General features: G+C 40.2%; 1 protein-coding gene across 4 annotated transcripts in view; it reads left to right on the top strand.

Annotated features, from left to right (window-relative positions):
- LOC144051077 (collagen and calcium-binding EGF domain-containing protein 1-like) overlaps window positions 1-17753 on the top strand; it is a 39242-nt gene extending 21489 nt beyond the window's left edge. The window contains exons 1-10 of one of the 4 annotated variants that reach the window (XM_077564854.1): window positions 10662-11101; window positions 11876-11928; window positions 12785-12919; window positions 13589-13726; window positions 14367-14488; window positions 14564-14681; window positions 15428-15567; window positions 15703-15738; window positions 16023-16058; window positions 17304-17753. In XM_077564854.1, coding sequence (XP_077420980.1) covers window positions 11907-11928; window positions 12785-12919; window positions 13589-13726; window positions 14367-14488; window positions 14564-14681; window positions 15428-15567; window positions 15703-15738; window positions 16023-16058; window positions 17304-17489 — 933 coding nt within the window. In that variant the 5' untranslated portion in view covers window positions 10662-11101; window positions 11876-11906 and the 3' untranslated portion in view covers window positions 17490-17753. Of the gene's footprint in view, window positions 1-10661; window positions 11102-11875; window positions 11929-12784; window positions 12920-13588; window positions 13727-14366; window positions 14489-14563; window positions 14682-15427; window positions 15568-15702; window positions 15739-16022; window positions 16059-17303 lie in introns of those variants that run through there. The other 3 variants (XM_077564852.1, XM_077564853.1, XM_077564855.1) reach the window with 3 other exon arrangements.
- The last annotated feature ends 433 nt before the right edge of the window (window positions 17754-18186 follow it).

The raw sequence follows: 18186 nt of genomic DNA, 5'->3' as shown, positions 1-18186 counted from the left end.
GCCTTCCTCTCTCCATTTCTGATAAATCATAAGTTTTCAACCTGCTCTCATTTGGTCATTTTTTATCCGATTAAGAAAATGAGAACATGCTCGTGTTCCCCAAACCCTTGCCGTTCTAACGAGCCATTTCTTGAATCTGTATCTTCAACCGTTAAGTCGTGAGAGGCTTTTGTACAAGGGGTGCTTCTCTCATGCGATCTCAATGCAATGTGGGGCGCGTGACGGCTCCAAGTCAAAAATGTATGTGCTCTTAAAGTGACAGTGACATATTTTTAGATTATGGTTAACTTCCACATTTCTTGACCGATTCCAGTCATTTAAATTTTAAACTGTTCAGCTCATTTACATTTTTTTAAATACATGTTCAGGGACAGTGAGATACTTTTAGTTGATGTTGATTATGGTTAACTTCCACATTTCTTGAGCGATTCCAGTGGTTTAAATTTTAAACTGTTCAGCTCATTACCAAAGAGTCAGCAGTCCCATTCAAAATTTCCGCGGGAATTTTTCTAGTTATTATATATTATTCCACGATTTTTCCGCTAAAATGCGGCCCGTACCGTACATCGCACCGGCACAAATGAGGTATCAAACGATGCGGCTCGATCTGACTCGCTGCGCTATTATTTTTCTAAGAATTCCCAGTTACCTTGGCGACGCTATTCCCAAAAAACTCCCAAATTAACTCCCCATTGGGAATGAATGGGAAAAAATCACACTTCAAGCACCTTTTTCCAAGACACGCTGCGCGCGCATACGTTATCCGACCGATACGAATTTTAGCTCATTTTGTAGGAATTTGTCCCATCTTTAGCTCAGTGTCGAAATCTTTTTTAAGGAATGAAAGCCCCCCCCCCCTGTTCGGGTTCAAAGACAGTGGCTGAATTAGCTTTCTCACACACTCTGTTGGCTAATTAGCCATCCAGTGCCGGGAACCAAATAATGTATTAGAAAAAATTTCACTTCAACTCGTCACCACTGCCACAATCTTTTGTCACTAGACGTCAAATTCTCACATTTTGTAGTCACGAGTGTCTTCTTTCAGACAAACTAACTTTTATTTGGTTAAGGTGTCATTTAGTACCTTTATTTTCCCTTTAAGCGAGTAGAAGTTGGACTCTCTCGCCTATCTCTCCCATGTTAATTTGGGCGACTTCTTCCTCTTCATTTCGAATAAATCATAAGTTTTCAACCTGCTCTCATTTGGTCATTTTTCATCCGATTAAAAAAATGAGAACATGCTCGTGTTCCCCAAACCCTTGCCGTTCTAACGAGCCCTTTCTTGAATCTGTATCTTCAACCGTTAAGTCGCGAGAGGCTTTTGTTGAAGGGGTGCTTCTCTCATTCTATCTCAATGCAATGTGGGTGCGTGACGTCACTTCAACTCGTCACCATGGCAACGATCTTTTGTCACTAGACGTCAAATTCTCACATTTTGTAGTCACGAGTGTCTTCTTTCAGACAAACTAACTTTTATTTGACTAAGGTGTCATTTAGTACCTTTATTTTCACCTTAAGCAAGAGAAGTCGGACTAATTCGCCTGTCTTGTACATGTTAATTTCAGGCGCCTTCCTCTCTCCATTTCTGATAAATCATAAGTTTTCAACCTGCTCTCATTTGGTCATTTTTTATCCGATTAAGAAAATGAGAACATGCTCGTGTTCCCCAAACCCTTGCCGTTCTAACGAGCCATTTCTTGAATCTGTATCTTCAACCGTTAAGTCGTGAGAGGCTTTTGTACAAGGGGTGCTTCTCTCATGCGATCTCAATGGAATGTGGGGCGCGTGACGTCTCCAAGTCAAAAATGTATGTGCTCTTAAAGTGACAGTGACATATTTTTAGATTATGGTTAACTTCCACATTTCTTGACCGATTCCAGTCATTTAAATTTTAAAATGTTCAGCTCATTTACATTTTTTAAAATACATTTTCAGGGACAGTGAGATACTTTTAGTTGATGTTGATTATGGTTAACTTCCACATTTCTTGAGCGATTCCAGTGGTTTAAATTTTAAACTGTTCAGCTCATTACCAAAGAGTCAGCAGTCCCATTCAAAATTTCCGCGGGAATTTTTCTAGTTTATTTTAATTATCTCTCTCTATTCTGTTGTTTTTCTTACTGTAAACTACTGCTGCACTTCTTATTTAATTTTGATTTTATCTCTTTCTATTCTGTTGTTTTTTCCTTACTGTAAACTGCAGCTGGACGGAGTCCAGGAAAAAGTTCCCCACGGGGAAAATAAAAGTATATCGTATCGTATCGTATCGTATCGTATCGTATCGTATCGTACCTTCTCTCCCCACCCAAAAAGTCACATAAGTTCTTATGGCAAACTTTTAAATCCATGCCTCACCTTCAGTTTTGTCCTGTTGTGGCAAGGGAGCACAACAGAAAGCATAAGATGAGTGGCGGAGTAATGGAGGTGGAAAGAAATGAGAGGAAGTAAAAGGGAAGCAACGAAAAACTCTGGGGAGGCGTAGTCGTATAAACGTCTGGCGCTGAAAGCCGAACACAAAGCCAGAGAAAGTGAAATAAAATCAAATATTGACAGCTTGAGAGAGCGTTCAAGAGAATTGTTGTGTCAGGCTGCCGTTTGTTGGTTGGATTGGCCAACTTCCCCAATTCCGCCCCCCCACCGACGAGTATCTGTGTTTCATCTGGATGAAGAAAAGCCGCATGCTTCCAGAGTACTTTCATTCTTATATTCCCAAAGTGCACACGTCACCTATTATGTGTGTATCCACTTGTCTCTTGTTTTTTTAATGGGCCCTCTGGTCACCACAGGGTTATAGTCGTATTGACTTTTTCATTTGAGTTATTATTATTATTTTTTGACTTTTTTGTTTTTTAGTTAGTTTAAATTAATTTCTAGCAAGAGTTTTTTTTTTTTTTTAAATACTTCATTTTATTTTACTTGTTTAAAATTTGTTTTGGTATTAGTTTTTTTTTAAATACAGTATATGGCGTATTTGTGGAGTGCAAGATTTATATATAAAAAAACAAATAAATAAAAACTAACTACTAACTACATATTGGCTTATTTGCTGCAGTCAGTGGAAATACAAAGAAAACACCAAGCCATTTTTTGTGTATTTGTTGACACTTCCTGTGTTACAGAGCTCGCTCCATCAGGATTTGATATCAGATTCTAGACTGTGTGTTTTTGTGTGCAGATGCACAACGGTGACATCATACGTGCCAAAGACAACGTGGTGCGTTGCATTTCCTTACAAACGTCCGTCGTGATTGACTCTGACAAGAGACGCTAAATGCTAACATGTGTATCCACCAAAAATTCCCCCAAAAGCTTTTCTTACAAAACTTTAAACCACACAGCCCTTTCAACACCTCAAACCAGTTTGTGCGCCCTGTTTTAATACTTTGAATGGTCGATGCAAAACAATGAAGTTCCTTCTTTGAGAGGCTCTCATTACTCCATACAGGGATCCTAGCCGAACAGAAGTTTTCAGAGGCAACGCAAAATGGCTGCCAATTGTGAGTCATACATTGTCATACGTCTGGATTTTTTTGTACGTGCGACATTGTTTGGATTTGTCCGTAAGCCGCATTTCCGTATGAAAGCCATGCAACTCTTTGTGCGTGAGGCCCCAAATTATTTTTCTCACACTTGCTTCATTTCTCTTGAACTTTTCTATCATTGTCCAAATCTTTTTACGAGGCCTTTTGCGTTGAGCTTCCTGTCTTTAATGGAAGCCTAATTGTCTTGGTAGGAGCTGTGGACCAGAGGAGTGTGACCCCCAACAACACACACGCACACAAAAAGTCAAGTCGTCTTTTTCTGATTAGCGTGCACCTGAACGCCTTTCTGGAAAACCACAGTTTTTTTTTTTCTTTTCATACAATGTGGTCTTCATTAGCTGTGTGAGTGTGTGCGCCTCAAAACAACAAACCAGCAGGCCAATATAATACACTGTAACTATACTGTTGCCATGCTATTGTTTGCCCGAGGCAAGCAGCACTTGTGTCAAACTGTCATGTAATACAACTGCACACATTGCGCTCAAATTTGAGAATACATAGCTTGAGATGACAAAACTAAAACATTAGCTTAGCCTGTTGCTGTAGTATTATAGCCCACAGTCTCTACTTTGCTGCAGCAAAGCATTTCTCGCTTTCCTCAGTCTCCTCTTAAATGAAATGTATTGAAGCATAACCTTTGCTGATGTTAGCCCCCCCCCCCCCCCCCTGTATTTTATAGTGGCGGTGCAAATGTTATTTCAGTGAGAGCCTTTTAATTTTTTTGTGTTAGAGCATTTCAGTAGTGGCTGTGAGAGTGTTTACGTAGAGTTTAAGTGTATTTCAATGTGTTGCAAGAAAATTCCCATGGGGAAAATTCAAGCTTGTTTTGTGTCCTCTCCCCCCTGCACACACACACGTTCCCATGCGAGCACGCTTGTCTGTCAGATGTCAATGTGACGATTCCCAGTGGACAAAGACCATCGCATGTGTCTGTGTGTGTGTCATAGTAAGATGCTCAGAGGGTCACCAATGGCAAATTCTTGTGGTGACACGGAGCCCTTTGTGGGGTCAGGGGCACATTACAAACGCTTGTCATCTCCGAGGAAGGCACGCTCACTTGTTCTCACCTCCTTTCACTTTGACTGCTTTTATGGGGCTCACTTTTTTCCTCAGGTCTACTGCATGCGCCACATGCACGGATCTGCTACACTAATTGACAAATGTAATTCTGTGGATCTACAATCCATGTTTATGCTTCTTTCAACTTGTTTAGAGGCCTGTGTACATCACACTTCTGAGGTTCAGCATCTGAATTTTGGCGGGCTGGTGATGAAGTGACGCTTGCATCAGTGAAAATACGATCAAAGCTATCACTGTCTCTCTCCCCCCCAAAAAACACAATACACTCCCTGTTTTGAATTTTGTTTCAGGTATCATTTGGCAGCTTAAGCTTTGCAATTATTGTAAGCAAACGTATTCATATACCTTTGCCATGAGACATTTTGGAGCAACATTGCAAAATGCTGTTCTTTTGTCTAAATTGTACCTGAAAATAAACATATAAATGGAAGTGTATAGTGACGTTTTTGACATCCTGTATGTAGGATACAGAAACAGAACATTTTACAGTCGATAAAAGAAAAAAAGTAATAATAGGGAGTTATCATCTCATAAAAAAATGTACAGTATTCCACAATTTGGTGCAATGGATCGCAAACGCTGTATGTCTGTTGCATGCACCTCTTGCACAAACCTGCTAAGTAAAAAATGAAATTTGGTGACTTGGTGATGAATTGCTCAATAACCACTGAAAATGCAATTTTGTCTTCATGGGGGCTCGCTTTGCATTCTCTACTTTCTGCTTGTGAACAAGTAGCCGCTTACCTTGTTGCAACACCCTAGCTCCAGTCCTGAGGGTTGGGGTGAGCAGTGGCTCATATACAGGAGAAAGGACCTCAAAATAGGCTCACTTCTGAGAAACAAGAACATTAGGGTAAAAGAGTACTGTAATTCTTGATCCTTTGGGTATTCTAATAAAAATGTTAAAAAGACACCTGGGATGTGTTTTAAGGAAGATGGGAACGTGATGGGCAGGTGGCGCCGGGGCCGGGAGCGAGGCGATGCATAACATAGGAAGTAAAGCAGGAAGTGCAGGTCAAACGTGTTTGGCGGCGGAAGCCCATCCGGACCGCCTGCTTGGCTCGCTCTAGTCAAAGCTTCCTCTGTGAGGCGAAGGTCTGATACCTCCCCAGAGGCCGGCGTCCTGGAAGCATTCGGTGGGCTGGCAGGACAAATAAACAGCCAAAAAGGAGGCCTTGGAGGAGATCTTGGCGTGTAACACCTTCACACAAGAATAGCGCACACACGAATGTACTGTAATTAGAAAGAAACACCAAAAGGGGCTGCAACAGGCTGCTCTGGGAAACACGTTCATAAAACACGCTGGTTGGCTTTCATGTGTAAATAATAATAATTAGAAAATCACACAAACACAAATCACATGTTCAAAACTGTTATTTTCAAATCAATCCCGATTAAACACATTTGCAGTTAAAGTGTAGTAAAATGCCCAAAAAAAGAGCAACAAATGAAAATAAAAAAATAAATATACTAAGTTTATAGACAAACAAAAAATTTATGTAAAAGCATTATTCAAAAAAAGGCTTCCCCTGTAACAACCACCCCCCCACCCCTCCTTTCCCCATTTGTATCTCTATCTCTCTCTTATTTTATCATCATGTATGGATAGAGACATTCTTGAAAAAATATGGCAAAAAAATTGGCAAGAAGAGAGCCCATCCAAGAGAAACAAATCCTCCCTGGCGGAGGTACAAATCAAAATATTAAAAAAGCGCTCCCAAAAGATGGGGAAAATACATCTATAGTCCTATAGTCTATAAAACATATGATATCATTTGAATTACAAAATCTGACAATGCAATCCATCTTTTTAAGGGAATCTTTGAGGCCTGTTGAGCTAACCCATCTATTAAAACTCACTCACACACAAACACAGTCAGAGACTTTTCCACACTCAAAATCAATAGTATTCTTCATCCGAACTTGCAGCATCTGGAGCTTATTGTACACAAAACCGACGACCACACACACACATATTGTCAACACAACTGTAAGAATATGTAAATATTGCACCAATATTTCATCAATTGGCTTTCACCAACAGCAAAAAATTGGGCAATAACGCACGATTTGCCCACATGTGCTGACGTAAGCAAAACAAAACGTTGAAAAACTAGCTTACCAATCACATGTGTCGATTTTGTTACTATTTAGCATTATTCTACTGTAGAAAGAAAAAACTCACAAGTAAGTTGCGTCAAATCTTTATTGTTATTCTCTTTGAATTAGATTTGAATAGGTGGAAATTTGATAAAAGCAATTTATTTATTTAAAACTTTCTTAGGCACGCTAAAAATGTAGTAACATTACCGGTTCATTCTTACGAAATTTTAAACTTTGTCATGAACTATCTCGTAAAATCATAATGTAACTTTATTATCATAGGATAAAGAGCCTTCTTGTAATATTGTGGTTTTACAAGTTATGTCATAAAAATGTCAACAATATTCCAATAAAAATGTCAATTATTTCCTTATCATAGTTATGATTCTTTGTGTTTTTTTTCTGCCCATGAAGAAATGTTATGAAGGATTCAGGTTTGTGATACGATTTTGATCCTTTGGGTAGTCAGATTCCAATTCCAAAAACTTAATTTATCTTTTTGGGGCAGTTATTTTGACAGAATAATGTCACAGACAAGCCGGTTTTGAGAACAAAATGTCAAATATATCTCTTCTAATAAAGATAAACAATAATAGATTTTTAGGGCGGTGACATTTTGAGCCTGAAGCAGATGAATTCACTTGACATTATTTCCTCTGGAGAACTGTGAGAGTGGATAATACTGTACTGCACCAGACTATTTATTACTCACCACAGGTACAAATAAGTCACATAGGCGCAAGTCATAAAAAGGTCTTAAGTGTAAACCCTCAAGTTTCAAGCAAGCTTCATGTAACTCAAGCAAGTCAAGTCCCTACTTCATTTCAATCAGGTCGAATCAAATCATAAGTGAAACCTCTCTCGCTATTCTACTCGCTGTTGGGGCTTTTTTTTACACACCGGGTGAAATAGGTTACCACTAGAATAAACGAGGCATTACGTGGCTCAAACAGATCTGTTGTCAGTTCCCGGCAACACATCACGCGAGCTGGCCAGGGAGCGATAGGGAGGATTTAAAATCGTTCAACAAACAAGCAGCACAAATCCCTCTCGGTGATGGATTGGTGGGGGGGGGGGGGCCTTTTGTGAGTGATGACGCTGACTGTCTACAGGCTAAACTGACCTTTCAGGCGGGTGCTGGATTTGGGGGGGGTTCTTGCACATCTCATCTCTAACCTTCAATGCTGCCATCATTCTGGTTGTAGGTGCCAAAAGCAGCAGAGCATCACTACAAGACTCAAGAGATAGTTTCCAGAGTTGGAACTGGATGACTTTACACTGTAGATGAGGGCTAAAAGGCTCACAGTTACAGTATGTGTTGCTGTGACTTATGTGGGCAAGAATGTGTTAGGAAGAAAATGTGTTACAACATCCTGAAATGAAGACAAGAAGCTCCCATATTCCCAAATGCTTATATTAATAGCACATTTTGTGTATATCAAACCAGATAGAAAAGTAATGGTTTTCAGCTCTTGCTGAGCCCGACCATGAATAGTGAAATCAGCTGCACAGGTGTCAAAATCTGTTCCTCGAGGGCCGGAGTCCTGCATTTTTTTAATTTTTTTTAATTTTTTTTTTAGGTTTCGCTACTCCAACACACCTGATTCAGTGATCATTATCAGGCTCCTGCAGAGCTTGCTGATGAGCTTGAATATGAATCAGCTGTGTTGGACGTGGGAAACCTCTAAAACGGAGGACCAGACTTTGACACAACCGAGCTAGGGTATACACCAGAGGTGGGCAATCTCGGTCCTCGAGGGCCAGAGTCCTGCAGGTTTTGGAGGTTTCTCACTTCCAACACAAGCTGATTCCAATCAACAGGATCGTTATCAGGCTTATGCAGAGCTTGCTGATGAGCTAATCATATATCAGCTGTGTTGGAGAAGGGCAACATGCAAAACCTGCAGGACTCCGGCCCTCGATGCCCACCTCTGGTATACACTATGAATGCAGGTGTATGTTCTGGTCATCTTTCTTTTCCTGTGAGGTCCACGTCTGAACATGTAGAACAAACCCAAGTTATGAAGGTACCCTGTCATTTGTTATATGCAAAGCATGATTGTCTTTTGGAGTCCTACTCAGATGTTCCTGATTTTGGGCACTTTTACCTTTTTTGGTGTTCTGGAAAGGGTACAAACCATTATTAACAGTGATTATTAAGTTCAATGACGCAGTATGTTGTAGTGTAGAGTGTACGTATCTGGAGAGATAGAATTTTACTTCCCATGGTCTGCAGTCTAGAAAGAATCGATGGACAGATGGATGACCTATTGAATTTTGAAAGGTTTTTGATGGCAAAAATTTTTTTTTCAATGATGACCAATCCAGGATGTAATCCGCATTTGGTCCAAGGTTAGCTGGGATTGGCTATGGTTCCTGTCATGACTGAATAGGTTAGGCAGTATAAAATATGGATGACCATGGATTTTATGCCAAATTGTTGAAAACCTCGAATGTCTGTTCCGCCGTAAACAGAAGACTTATAAAAATGATCCAACGTAATAAACGTAAAATCATTTTAAAAGACTCACAAGCTACGGCTCTTGGACCCTATTTTGAAAAATAATGATGTAGACTGTATCTTAAGAGATGCAAATGAGAGATCAGCACTTGCCCAAAAAGTGTGTACAGAAACATCAGTCCATAAGACCAACTGGAAGTCCTTAAGACCAGATGGTAGACCATGCTCAAGGCGGTTGACAATGTAAAGATTCAGCGCTGACAGTGCCGAGTTGACAGTAACCAGAAGCAGGCATTAGCACTCCATTAAGCAATCTTGTCAAATAAGCACCAACGAGAGAAAGACCGTCAGGCTGAAGTGGAGGTTAAACACTCTGTGGTATAAGGACTACGAATCCCGCATGGGATAAGTGTCTGGAGCTTGTTCTAGGAATAAGAAGACGAAGGTCCTCCACAGAACCGTCAAACGTGAAGACACACACATGCACGCACACTCGTCAGTGTGTTCTGGAGGCCTGTTTCCTGTCTATCCGGCATACTTTCACACAGCAAAACAAAAACACACGGGTCAGCTCTCCTGCTGCCCTCATCTGCTCATCCAGACACCACGGCTTCCTCCGTGCTCTCTACCGGGAGCACCCAAGGGACACGTGCAGACGTTGATGTAGAATTGCTGCCGAGTTGTCCCGCGCTATATCGCAGTTCATCGTTCATGCTCCCGCTGTGTCACGTAAAGAAAGACAAAGGGGATTCCATACTAGCACCTTTTTGCTCATTTTATTTACTATAGTTCATTTTTCCCAACGGTATGGTTACCTTGATGATAGACCTTGATAGAGTTTTCGTAGACCATAACTTGAAAATGGCGCATCTTCCTTCAGGATAAAACTTTTTTAGAAAATAGACAGTCGTGTTGCAGTCTATGTTGTTTTTTAAATTTCAAATCTAAGATTTTTTTTTAGTTCACTTCTGATCACAGTAGTACTAGACTGGTCTCGACCTGTCTTGATCAGGATTCCCGAGTCTGGCCTTTTCCGAGACGAGACAAGAGCGGGTAAAAATTCTGACTGAGACCCTTAAAAAGTGGTCTTGAGACCAAGACCGATCTTGAGAACAGAAAGATTGGCTCCATTTTGTATAAAAGCTAACAAATTGTCACTTTTGCATATGTCCTCTTTAGTAGTTCTTGAGTCTTTGAATCTTTACTCTTAAATCTGAAATTGTATACATTGAACAGGTCTTAACTAGAACTCACAGCAATAAAGTTTTGACATGATCCCATTTTCCATGTATTCTGCCACTTGAAAAGGACGGATCTTAAAAAGGAGTTCCATCCTGTGCTGGCAATGTAACTCAAATTTGAATCCAAGTTGTAATACGTTGTATTGTATATGTAATTTCACACTTGATGGTTAGCAGGCACTCTGGAGAACCAACTATTTGTGCATAATCAACCGAAATGTCGCTTTTACATAATATGTCCCTTTTCAGGTGTTCTGGAACAAAAGTCGTCGCTCCCAAAAAGTAGTTATTTCCTATTTTAGGATGGTGAACTGTTCCTGACTTGGCCTCACCGCATGGATGTCTTGTAGAAATGAAGTCACCTATAATAAAGAGCACTTTCGCCCTGATTTAACGTTGCTTGTAACATCAGAATCACACCGACTAGAATCTTCACGTCACGTAACCTTGAAGCTCGCTTTAATCCGAGCGGCGTAAAAGGTATGAGTTTCTCCCGCAGGACGCGGCTCCCATCTGCAAGTCATTACCGCCGCCGACTGATTTGTCGACGGACTCAATGAAGTAGTGACAATTTTCATCTTAACTTTCACCCACCTGTCTCCACCTCAGTTTGGGATTAAAGCGGCCCAATCATCTGGATCTCATCTGTTCAGGCCTGTCTCGGCGGTTTATGGGTGATTATTCACTCTGGGGGGAAAAAGGTTTAGGGGGGTTATTTAAAGTGACACTGCGTGGATGCTGCATATGAATAAAATGCGACAACACGGACTGCTAACACACACTTCTTTTGTTACGCATTTCCTCCCCTCTTGTGTGATATTTGTTGTGCGGTCACACCGCTTCAGTCATTTCCTCTTGTGATGTGTGTAACATGTGTTGGGCCACATGTGACAAATACCCTAAATCACTTTTATAGTGTAATGGCTTCCACGAATGAATTAAAACGGGACTCAACGGATGATATTTTTAGAAGCGATACAGATCAGTGTTGTAAAAAAAGAGTATTGGGGCTACACTGAAAAATGGGGAAACGGGCAAATTATATTTATAAGAATAAAGTAATTATATTAGATGATTTTCAAATGTTTTGTGTTTATAAGATTGCAAGTTTATGCTTGTAAAATTCCAAGTTGTCACAACCTGTTTTTTTTTGGTTGGTTTTGATTGGATTTTTATATTGTTTTTATTAAAACTCTTTTTTACCCTGTACAATAGTTTATAACATTTTCTGGTAATATCCCTAATTGATTCTCTTTCTAAAAAAAAAAATCTCAGTAAGTGTACAGTATATTTATCGGACAAAAGCAGTAACTTTATTCCTATAAAATAAAATGCTTTTTCATAATACTTGATTTGATTTGAATAATGATAATAATATAACTTTACAAATTTCATCATATTTCAATATCAATATTCAAACCTTTTTTCTGGTTGTTTTCTCTCTTCAGGAGGAAATGTTGTGAAGGCTTCAGGTTTGTGATGGGCCAGTGCATACCTGAAAGTAGGTAAAACACACTTTAAATCTTTTTGTTCTTTCACACAAACACACTCACACACACATAATTCCCCTACTCCCATCTAATCTTCCCATTCCGCCGCCTTTATAGCAGGGAAACATCCTGCGCCAAAACAAGGTCTGCAGACCACATTGGCTTCGCGCGGCGCTCCAAAGAATTCCACATCATTGCCTTTTTGTCACTTTGGAACGATGATGTAAGTCAAATTAGCTCACTGCTGGCGTCAACAACAAAGTGGCCGAGGCGAAGCTTCATTGTTATGCGTCATATGGAATATATCATCAATCATCGTGTATTTTGTTGTATTCTTATCAAGGAAATGACTGACATTAAATACACTGAACAGCGCAGGTGGCTCTTGTCCATCGTTGTTCCACTATGAAAGAGTAGCAAAATTGGAGATTTTTTTTTTATATTGTAAAATATAAAGCACTGTATCTATGGTTATAGTAGATATGACCTATAATAATACTGTTTTAGGAAAAGCTCACAAGCGTACTTATAAATGTTCCTTTATTTTTTACATTTGAAATAAACACACATATGCACACCAAAAGCAGGCTACATATAGATATGATATTGGGACAATTGTATCCTATTCTAAGTTGCTGAAGAAGTAGCCTACTAGTGTATAAGGAAAGATCCAAATAATCTATTGTCTATAGAGAATTTATTGTTCTGCCTGTCACTGTGCGGAACTGTCATAGATAGACGAACAAAGATACATTAGTTTTAGTGTACTTTCAGCCCACAATACACATTTGGCACTCCAAAAAACTCCTATGGCTATTCCGTAATTAATTTTTGATGGCTTCCTCTATGTAATTTGTTTTGGTGCAGATGTGGACGTGTGCGCTGTGTCGCCGTGCGAGCAACAGTGTACCGACAACTTTGGACGGGTGGTGTGCACGTGCTACCCTGGTTATCGCTTCGACCGGGAGAGACACCGCAACCACAAGTCTCCTTATTGTCTTGGTCAGTAACGTTACGAAGAGGACAAAGGCTGAATCACAGAACAGAATTCAGTCTTCTGTGGAGGCGTTTAGCCATTTCATTTGTTTACTCATTTAAAATCTTAAAAATAGTCACTATTACATTTTATTAAACTATTGAACTTTTTTAAGCAGTTTTCTAGTTTGATGTTTTGTATTTACTTTTATTTTTTGCTTCTTTATGTTTATTTTTGTGTTTCTATTTTGTATTTTATCATATATACATTGATTACTTGATCATTTATGTGTTCTGATGTTTTTATTTGTATTTTGCTTGATAATTTTAAAAGAAAGGTGGAAGGGAAAAGAAAATATTTTTAAAACAGCACTATGAGGATTATGAGTAGCAGACGTATATTTATAAGCACTATTTTTTAACCAACTCCCGAAGGAGTGGCCAATTTCGGTCCTCGAGAGCCACTATCCAGCCTGTTTTCCATGTCTCCCTCCTCCAGTGCAGCTGAATTGCATGATCAGTTCATCAGCAAGCTTTGCAGAAGCCTGATAACGATCCTGATCATGAATCAGGTGTGTTAGTGCAAGAGAAACATGGAAAACAGTCTGGATAGTGGCTTTCAAGGACCGAACTTAGCCACTCCTGACCTAGTGGTTCCATTTGAACGTTGCAATGTCAATTTTTCTCTTTCCGCAGACATCAATGAGTGCGAGGAGTCGGGCGGCAGCGTGTGTGAGCACGAGTGCGTCAACACGGGAGGCAGCTTCCTGTGTCGATGCCACAGTGGATACATTCTGGCTCCTGACCAGTGTTCCTGCATCGCCGTGCACAACCGTAAGATGCTAAACTAATGTGTATATATATATATATATTATAGTGAGACATATGTTGTCCATTATTACTTTTTGCAATTACCAAATATGGTTGCTTGCCCGATAAATGGCCTTTGTGTACTGTGTGAGCATATGAAATAGGCTACATAAACATAAAAAACATACATGTAGACTTCATTTATTGCAGGTGCACTCCCAGCATGCGAAACACATTTTGTGTTATGATGATTTAAAAAGCTGGTGCATGTGCAGTAGACATGTTGTCATTCTATGTATTTATATCCAACCCATGTGGAGCAGCTGAATGTTTTAATGTTGTAACTCCAAAGCATGAAGCACAGCAATAAATCCACGCTGTGTGCACGGCTTGACTAAGGCACAGCAACATTTCGCAAGAGAAGTTTATCCCATATTTGGGGGGTATATCACCCTAAATCACAGTGTATTGCTCGTCAACGCTGATGTGTTGGTTTCAAAGCAACAATGTGGATAATTTTAGTGTGTGCCACAGTTTGTGCAAAGCTAAACCAAATGAGAGGTGTCTTCCCTAAAAAAACAAAACTAGCTAATGTGCACCTTAATTAAAGCAAAACTATATGCAATTGTTTTTTGTTTTTAATGTGTGTTGCACTGGTTTTCAGTGAGTTCGTCAGGGAAGTCGGACACGTTAATGAGTGCGGGCACCTGCACTTTTACCTGCCAGGATTTCATCAACATGAAAAGCAGTCTGCTGCAAATAAAACTGCGACTGGCCAGTCCGCAGGTAGCCTTGGCGGAGGTCTAATACTGGTTGTACTTAAAGTTGTAGTGCTAATAATAATGCTTATTGTGCTGGCAGATTCCTGACCTCCTGGCCAACCGCAGTGACAAACCTCCTCTTAGGAGGCCAGAAAAAAGCCGGGACGGCTCGTGCCGTCCTGGTCAACCTGGACCTCCAGGATCTCCTGGGGTCCCAGGTGACGCCTTCCACATAGCTAATTTACCACAGCTACTGTATTTACTAATCTACCACAGAATGTACCAGAAAGTCAGCTAACCTAAATACACATTCTACCTAATCTTCTTCCTACCTACCGACCTACCTAAACGGTCTACCTAATCCACCAACCTAAGGTACACAGACCTACCTAACTAATAATTATTTACCTTGTCTAGTAACATTACCTGCCGTAATCTAATGTATGCCTAATATACTGATACACCTAATCTACTTACCTATCTACCTACATATACTGTACAGTATGTACCTAAACTAGCTACCGAGTCTATCTTCCTGCCCCCTACCTACCTGCCTACCAACCACCTCCCTAAACCTGCTTATACCATTTGATCTGCTTGGCTACCTACCTGATTACCTCCTAGCCTCTACATAATCTTGTGTATATCCTAACCCTTAAATATTGATCAGAACAACCTACACATGGATAGAACTACACCTCACGGATAGAAATACCCACCTAACGACCAACCTTCTACCAGACAACCTACCTTTCATACCGACCGAACTTATTTCCCAATATACACATTTACTGAAAAACCTACCTACCTACCCACTTTACCTTCTTAGCTTCCTACCAACCTATCAAATCTAACTTCTAGGCTTTAGCTACATCTCTTCTTACCGACCTAATCTACAAACCTATTTATCCACCTGCCTTTCCTGCATCTCAACCTAATCTACTTACCTGTAACAACTCCGCAGGTCACCCAGGGGGGCCAGGAGCTAGAGGGGACCCAGGCGTAGAAGGCCCTCCAGGGCCTCGGGGTCCCCGGGGGGACATTGGACCCATAGGTCCAGAGCCTGATCTGAAGCACATCAAAAGAGGCCGCAGAGGACCAGTGGTAAAAATGAAAATAAACAATAGAACAACACAGCATTCACAATTGTATACATACTGTAGATCATTTGAAATAGAAAGCCACCACTCTGCATGACTTATATAACGTTTTGAAATATGTGCTTTACCGTCCATGCAGGGACCACCCGGGGCCCCAGGAAAAGACGGTTTAAAGGTCAGTTCAATATCCTAATACATACACAGTGCATACTCATATAAAAACTAGTTCCTCGTGTTTATGTCCATGTATGTACTTGTGAGATGCACTGCTGCCCTCTGGTGGCCAAACTGGAAGTTATAACAACAGCTCACAGCAGCTCAAAATTAACCAATGACTCAGTCTCTTCTCATTCGCAAATATACTGCATATACATAAACATGATGCACGCTTAATTTCTGTGACAAGTAATGTGATGTTTGGTGTGTTAACCATACTTGTATACAATTTGCCATTTCCAGGGTGATAGAGGAGCAGATGGTCCCAGTGGTCCTCCTGTGAGTTAATTGCACATTTTAATAGATCAAAAGTACCAGTAGTAGTGGTAGTTATATATGTTTGGGTTTGTGTGTCCTCATATAGATTTTTATACATATGATTGTGCATGATGATGATGATCTTCTTCTTTTCATTTCGGCTTTTCCCTTCAGGGGTCGTCGCAGTGAATCAGTTGCCTCCATCTAACCCTGTCCTCTGCATCCTCTGCTCTCACACCAACTACCTTCATGTCCTCTTTAACTACATCCATAAACCTCCTCTTTGGTCTTCCTCTAGACCTCCTGCCTGGCATTTGGAAACCCAGCATCCTTCTGCCAATATACTCACTATCTCTCCTCTGGACATGTCCAAACCATCTCAGTCTGGCCTCTCTGACTTTATCTCCAAAGCCTCTAACATGCGCTGTCCCTCTGATATACTAATTCCTGATTCTATCCATCCTGGTCACTCCCAAAGAGAACCTCAGCATCTTTATCTCTGCCACCTCCAGCTCTGCCTACTGTTTTTTCCTCAGCAGAACTGTCTCCAGACCAAACAACATCGCTGGTCTCTCCACAGTTTTATAAACCTTTTTGTTCCAGATTGCCTGCACACGCTTCTTCACTTCTTTTCCACACTCTCTATTGCTCTGGACTGTTGACATTAAATACTTAAACTCCTCCACCCTCTTGGTCTCTTCTCCCTGTAACCGCATTCTTCTACTTGGGTCCCTCCCATTCACACACAGATACTCCGTCTTGCTACGGCTAATTTTCATTCTCCTCCTTTCCAGGGCAAATACTCCACACCTCTAGCGTGTTGATGATAATTATTCTTATTATTATTATTATTAAGGCCAAAACAGAGAAGGAAGAGGTAAACACAAAATTATTTAATTATTGTTATATTTCGGAAATCAGCCTCATTTAAAGGTAATAATTTATTTCAATTAAGTGACTGTGCATTTCATTTGTTGACATTTAACTAACAAATATACAACTGCACTAATAATTCCCATTTGAAAGTAAACATGAACGTGAAGTGAAAATGAAAATACGACTGAACATTTTTTACATTATTAAAATACATTGAAAAACTAAATTACAAAACAATTGTATGAAATTAAATCAAAACAACTGATCTGTTCAAAATATATATTACGTTACACGTTTTTTTTTGTACCTTATTTGAAAAATATGTTGATTAATTGAAAAAAAGAAGTATTGAGACAAGCACACCATTCATCATGACGATCTGTCCATCAGGGCCCTCCCGGCTCTTTTGACTTCCTGCTGCTGATGATGGCTGACATCCGCAACGACATCATCGAGCTGCAGGAGAAAGTGTTTGGCGAGAAGAGGGGCCTCTCGTTGGACTCGTCTCCCTCCGGTGGGGAGCCCGATTTTGCCGAGTGGGGGTCTGGCCAAGGGGACCTCATGTTCAGCACCTGAACTTTTTGGAACGCTGCTGGTGGTATTTAATAAAATTTAAAAAAAAAAAAATTGAGGATTCTGGAAGGACACAAAGGACTTGAAAGGACAAGCCTGATCGATAGGCATCTCTTCCTCATCTTCTCTCCTCCTGCTGCGGGTTAGCATGCAAACAGGGAATCTCCCTTGGAATTACAATTACATTGTTTATTGTCAGTGTGCACTGAGAGGGAATAAAGTCATATTTTTAGAGTCATATTTGTTCAATAAAAAAATAAAAAGTCATATATGCACAAAAGTTGTATTTAAGAAAACATCAATATAATGAGAATAAGGTCTCATTTTCAAGAAAAAACAAAGGAGGACACCACTGTTGAAAACGAATCATGAAAAAGTGAGACTGAAATTTGCCAAACTGCATGTCAACAAGCCACAAAGCTTCTGGGAGACTGTCCCATGGACAGACAAGTCATGGAACTTTTAGGCAAGGCACATCAGCTCTATGCAAAAATGAAGTATACCAACAAACTAACACTGTCCCTACTGTGAAACATGGAAGAGGCTATGTTATTATCTATTGCTACTTTCCTAAATCTGACACAGGGGGTCTGGAGTCTGAGTACAATGAAATCTCAAGACTATCAATTTCCACTAAGGTGTACCAACAATTTGGACTGTGTGTGTACTACTGTGCTCCCACGTAAAATCACAAGATTGG

The sequence above is a fragment of the Vanacampus margaritifer genome, chromosome 4, assembly GCF_051991255.1.
Source record: "Vanacampus margaritifer isolate UIUO_Vmar chromosome 4, RoL_Vmar_1.0, whole genome shotgun sequence".
Classification (NCBI taxonomy): domain Eukaryota; kingdom Metazoa; phylum Chordata; class Actinopteri; order Syngnathiformes; family Syngnathidae; genus Vanacampus; species Vanacampus margaritifer.
Note: the sequence above shows the minus strand (reverse complement) of the source record. Positions and strands in the feature narration are given on the sequence as shown.